The sequence below is a fragment of the Drosophila subpulchrella genome, chromosome 3L, assembly GCF_014743375.2.
Source record: "Drosophila subpulchrella strain 33 F10 #4 breed RU33 chromosome 3L, RU_Dsub_v1.1 Primary Assembly, whole genome shotgun sequence".
NCBI classification, from domain to species: domain Eukaryota; kingdom Metazoa; phylum Arthropoda; class Insecta; order Diptera; family Drosophilidae; genus Drosophila; species Drosophila subpulchrella.
The window spans coordinates 8,499,126-8,505,231 of NC_050612.1; the positions used below are offsets into that span (position 1 = coordinate 8,499,126).

Below are 6,106 nucleotides of genomic sequence, written 5' to 3' on the forward strand. Positions count from 1 at the left end.
TGCGTTTTGCATTGCATTAAAAGTGGTCTCTACGGAATAGGCGACTAGGTGATCACCTAAGACCAGAATTGAAGAAAAAATATATATTTAAATATGGTAAGAAAGGTAAACCTGTTTTTAACTTATATAAAAGCTTTTTAAAAAGATAACTTTATAGTGTTATTTTTTAATTCTTACATGGGCTTATTTGTTACATTTAATTCCAAACTATTCTTCATGATAAGCCAACTTAATTCCTAAAATATATGGACTCACCTAGTAATTTGAAGGCAGCGACATCGTTCGACGGCCTAGAAGTTTTGCTCGCCAAACTGAAAAAATTGTTTAAAAATGCTATAAAAAAGCAAACACAAAACATGCTTTACAGCAATGCAATTTGGTGCTTGTTTGCTTTTCATTTTTTCTCCTAGTTTTGTTTTGATAAATGGGTGCAGTACTTTTATTTATGCATCTTGTGTCTCACGCTAAAATAATTATCTGCATTGCAATTCAGAGAGACACATAATTTAAAACTGCAGGCAGTTCTACAAAAAAAGATTCACGATTATAACAGATGTCTGAAGAGATATTGATTGGATTCTTAAAAGAAAACTTTACAAACTAAAATGCTAATTACAACTGATCAAAACATTTTAATCATATAATCCATGATATTTTAATTTGTTCCTTTACTTAAGGTCAATGCCAAATATATATTTTACAAATTCATCGTTCACATCAACTGTACGGTCATAAAATCTGTAACAGTTACTAGAAATAAACAAAAAACACATTTTTGAAACGTTGCCAAAGGAGAAAGTTTGTGATGAGGGGTCACAGGTGCACACACTCTAGAAATATTATGGTCTGACTCCATTTTTCAGCACCAGCAGTCGCAGGCTCTTGCATCCAGAGGTTTGGATCTTCTCCATGGCCTCCCCGAGTACCAGGGACTCCTTCTCCCTGCTGAGGATCCGCTGCTCCCTCTTCAACTCACTGGCCAGGCAATCCATCAGATCGTCCTGGTTGAAGAAGCGAAAGTTAATGATGGTGGTCTCCGCCGGAAGTTCCTGCAGCAACTCGAACTGCTCCCAGTACATATCAGTTTCCAGGTTGAAAATGTAGATGACCAGGACGGTTTGATTCCGGTTGGGATCCCCCTCGCGGTCCAGTATCAGTCGATTGTAGATGGGCACCAGGCCGTGATCGCAGGTCGCCAGGTTGTCGATGATCAGCAGGTTCACCCCGCAGTCGGACAGCCCTTCGGCGAACTGCCTCACCAGGCGGAACTTACTGGCCTCATCCGGCACTTGGGTGCTCCATAGGTACGAATGAGCATTTTCCGGCCAGGGAAAGAACTGTCGGAGGGTATTTGCCGCCAGCGATTTTCCCACTCCCGGCGGTCCGAGAAGAGCCACCGATCTGAACCGCCCCGTACCGCCCAGCGCCCTCTCCATGCGGGCCAACGCCTGCTCCTGGTTGAGAACCACCCTGCCCATGCGCCGGAATATCCGCCGCAAGTCCAGGGAGCCCGGACTGCAGAATCCATCCTGCTTTGGGTTAAATGTATTATTATGTAGGCTTAAGAACTAGCAAATTTATTATATTTGAAAAATGTTTTCTTAAGAAATTGATCAAATTTATAACAAAGTAAAAATCGCAAATGACGCTAAATTTTTAAAATCCAACTCGAATTCCTTTTAAATGTAGCTTAACAGTTTCCTATTTTTAGGCCAAGTAATTTAAAACAATTCTCATTAACTTTGGTACAAAAATTAATCATTTTTGTTAACTTAGTTGCTGATATCGTTAATAAATAGCTATCCCGTTTCGTTTATTGTTATACATAACAGAATCATAAGCTCACCGAACTGCTTTAAACGTGGTCATTAAAACCGATTAAATAGGTATTTAAGCACTGATTAAAAAAAAAGATTAAGAATAAAAACCAATATCAAAGGGAGACTAAAAGTATATATAAATAAGTCATGTACCAATTGAAGTACGTTATTAACTAAAAATATTATTCTTAGTACACTTTCGTTAAAGAGTTCCATCTAATATTATACATTTTGTGACTTACTTTTCTTTGCCCATAGGATTCTCCTGGTAGCTGATCTTCATGCTCCAAGCCCAACAGTCTAAGGGCGCCCATCCAGAGGCCTTCCTCCCGAGGCGTGGGAATATCCATCTGCTCGTCGGACATCTTCACTCCGAGGAAAAGCACTAGAATAAGGACTACAATCACCGCTGCCAAGATGGCAAGTCCTTGGAAAAGCTGCGACTGGCGGCTGGAGCGAAGTATTTCGCGATATCGCCGGCAACTGGTGTTCCGCAGGATGCCCCGTTCTCGAGGATCCTCCTCCTCCGAGAAGTCACCTGCATGGTGATGACTCAGATTCAGGTGCCGCTGCAGGATAAGACGCCTGCGATATGGATGGTTGTGTAGGTCAAAGTGCGGCATCTCTGTTCCCGGTCAAGAATGTATTCCTCTGTGTGTATCACTCTTTTAATTTTATTGTATTGCTATCGAATAGGGTTTTTCTACAGCTACCGAATTTGTTTGAACTTTGTGTGTAGTGCATGTGTAATAATTTGTATTTAACTTGACATATCGTAGATTACTGTTTAGGCAAAAACCTAATATTCAAAGCCAAACAAATTTAAAGTGTTTAAAATAGATACAAGAACTATAAAATTACTTTAATTTTTTAGCCAATCAAAATGTATATATCTCTAATTCCTACTAACCATCGCAGACCCAAGGGGTTCTCTATAAGAAAGCAACCCCGGCGGATTGAAAGCGCTTACTCATCATTATCGGACATTGGCAATCAGCTGATGCGGAGCGGCAAACACGATCATTACCATTACGCCGGCGATTAACCCCGCACTCAGAGCTCAAACTACAAGCGACAACTGGGCCATCACTGTTCGTTCGAAAGCAGCTGGAAGATCTGGCGATCATGGTTACCAAACCAAACCAAACCTAGCCGAACTGAACCGAGCCAAGTAAGCCAAGCAGACCGACCAGACCAAGCCAAGTCGAGGAGACAAGACAACCCAAGACAAGACAAAGCCGGGGACAGGCAGCCCCACAGACAGCCAGCTATTTTGGTACTTGGCAACAAACATGGCTCAAAACGTACGAGACACTTCAGCAAGCATTCGTATACCGGCAATAGGCAAAAATCGAGGGAACCGTCAAAAACAAAGAAGTTACTTTGGGATACCCTAAGCCCATTAAACTTAAGCACCACATTAAGCCCTTTAAATCAAATTAAAATAAGATATTAAAAATATTTCTACGGTTACATCGATAGTGGGTTAATGCTTTAAGAAATCATTGTTTTCAAATACTTGGGAAACTGTCATAAAAAGTATTTATAAGCTTTTATAACTGAAAACTCCATAGATAACTCTTTTAATCAAATTATAGTTTCCAATAAAGGTAATATCGATAGGTATTTTATAATTTGAAGGAATCGTCCTCAATCCATTATGGTAAATTAAATCAAAAATAGGTCCTGAGACCTCGATTTTGCAAGTACAAAAAATAAATGTCATACAAAAATTGTTTGGAATATGATAGAATATAAATAAATTGATATTCCATTTATTTGACAAACATCGATGATTTTTGAATCGTATATTTATTGTATTTCGTCAATTTCCTGTTAGGGTACTTAAATATTCGGCGTCCATTCGAATGAGTCCGACAGACATGTAAAAACTCGGTGCCGTAACGGTTTATGAAAATCAAGTTGGGCGACTTGCAAAAGTGTCTTCATAAATCAGTCAACGCTCTGGGTTCGAGCGTCAGCTGTCAGGCGGAGATCACTTGGAGCCCTGGGCTGGGGTTTTGGTGCTGCGGTTCGCTTGGGTTCACCGGTAATTACGCCACCCCGCCCCCACCCACTCGATGCCCCTCAATCGCAGCTTGGGTGCCATTATGCTCTCTACATGACATGACACAGGGGGAAAGCTTTCGGGCAGGGCCAGAGTTTTGGGCCCTAGAAACCGACTTTTACCGCCTACGAGAGCTGGCTTAATTAAAGTGTAGCTATACTCACATAATAAATAAATATATTTCAAAAATTATACCTGAAATTAAAGGAGAAATTTAAAATAAATGGAAGAACAGGTCCCAAAAAATATGAATTTTTAAATTATTTAAAATCGAAATTCTCGTATATGCGTTCTATAAAAATCACAAGTCCTATAATTCGAGGGAAAGACCAAAAAATCATTTGTTATTCAAAATACACTATATATTTATTTTTAACTTTAAAGAAGCCGAATTGCCAACTCGAGTGCCAGCAGATAAAGAGACATTTAGATGGGTTCGGGTCTTGCCATATGATTTTGACAGCCCGTCTACAAGTTGAAGTTGAGGTTGAAGATGGGCTTTGGCTTTGGCCTGGTCTGGTTCGTCAGTCAGCTGCTGAGTCAGCTGTTATAATTGTTGGCAAGGCGAATAAGTTTTTGCCAGTGAAACGTTTATGGAAAATTTCCAACTTCAATCGGCATTAGACAGCGTTATCTTGTGGTTTAGACATACATTAAGCAGCCTCCTTTCCTAGCTACTAAACAAAAACAACAGAACTAAATTCAGATCACTGTTAGAAGATTGGTCTGTAACCATAGTTTCCCAATATTAATGTAATGGTGATTTAATAAAGTCTTAAATATTTTTGCTTTTGAGTCTTTTATATAATCTACAGCCTTTGTTCATGGGGGTTTTCTACGGCCTCTCCCATTTTAAATCAATTTTCAACTCTCTCACGCAGAATAAGAAATCGTGACCCTAACGTACTTATTCTTAACTTAACCAGCAAGTCATCTAAAGTTTTCCATACATTACACCACACACTTGAACTTTTTTGTGGATACTTGATTACCTTTAGACTATAATTACTTTTAAGCCGATGAAACATAGGAACATAAAAAACATACTGTCGCTTCAATGGTACCTGTATTTGTATTTTAATGTAATAAATCCTATGTAAGTAACGAATTCATTTTATATATTTTACAATAATAATATATCCCAAGTAAAGATGTTATATTTAATTACAATTTTAGGTCTTTTATATCGACAAGCCATACTCTTTAATTAGTTTTTCAAAATGTTATTTTAATGGTAATTATGTGCAGCACATTAAAGTTGTCAGATTTAATAGGTATTACAAAAAAATATCTATTTAATGTTAAATTTTTCGTTTTATGGAAATTAACAGGATTTCTCATTTAAATCTAGTACAATTTATTAAAGTCTGATCATCATTCGGATCTTTATTTTTACGAAATGCTTTTTTAGATAAATATATGTAATGTATTGCATATGGTTATTGAAGTTTGATGAACATAAATTAACCGAGCATGAAATTTAATTACCTATCAGCTACTAAAAGACCAGAAAAACCTTTTTATGGGACACTTCGCTAGGAGATGCAGATCTGCGGACTGTTGGCTATTGTGCCGAGCCAAAAACAAGGCACAGAGCTGAAAACTGCAGGCGAAGAGGCCGAAACTGGCCAAACTGGTTGTCGGAGGTTGTTTCTTATGCGAGGCCCACTACTGGAGTTACACACACTCGGGTCCGCCCGTACCCCCAACCACTCCACTAAGTTTTTATTTTTTATTTTTTTAGCGCCCGTCCGTTGCGTTGTTTACGTTTAGCTTGGGTTCCTCCATTCCACGCTGGTTTGTTTTGATTTTAGCAAAGGTTGGGCTAGAAAACTGGATGCCCTGTTTGGTTGTTCTTGGGCTTAAAGTATTTGGATATTGTTTTTGTTGGGCCTCCTATTTTCCATTTCGCTCCTCAACCCCCCTCCCCTCTCGATCCCGATGTCTTTATCCGCCGAGGTTTATTATTTCAAGTATAGTACCATAGTACCGCTGGACTTGTTTGTTCCCTCCGCCCTTTGTCCCACAGAGCAAAGCGAATTCCCCTCCACTGGGAAGAAACTCGGCTGCCTTGTAGAGCACGCCGTAGAATCCGCTGTTTGTCTGCCTGCGTAATGAGTTTCCAGGGCCCTCAGCCACTGGCCTATGCGAAACCCTTTTGCCTAATTGAAATTCATGGCAAGTTAATCCCCGCCTGCAGAAAAAGCACCTTCGACTG

The 6,106-nt window shown here is 39.4% G+C and overlaps 1 protein-coding gene across 2 annotated transcripts; it reads right to left on the minus strand.

The window, feature by feature from the left end:
- Nucleotides 1-642: 642 nt before the first annotated feature.
- On the minus strand, nt 643-2,584 carry LOC119553891. Of its 2 annotated transcripts, none has more exons than XM_037864558.1 (2): nt 2,063-2,584; nt 643-1,529 (listed from the first exon to the last, which is right to left on the minus strand). In XM_037864558.1, the coding sequence occupies exons 1-2, from the start codon at nt 2,441-2,443 to the stop codon at nt 840-842; spliced, it is 1,071 nt and encodes a 356-aa protein (XP_037720486.1). In that variant the 5' UTR covers nt 2,444-2,584; the 3' UTR covers nt 643-839. The 2 variants fall into 2 exon arrangements, with proteins under 2 accessions (XP_037720486.1, XP_037720485.1); XM_037864557.1 differs by having other exon boundaries at nt 644-1,532.
- Between the last annotated feature and the right edge of the window lie 3,522 nt (nt 2,585-6,106).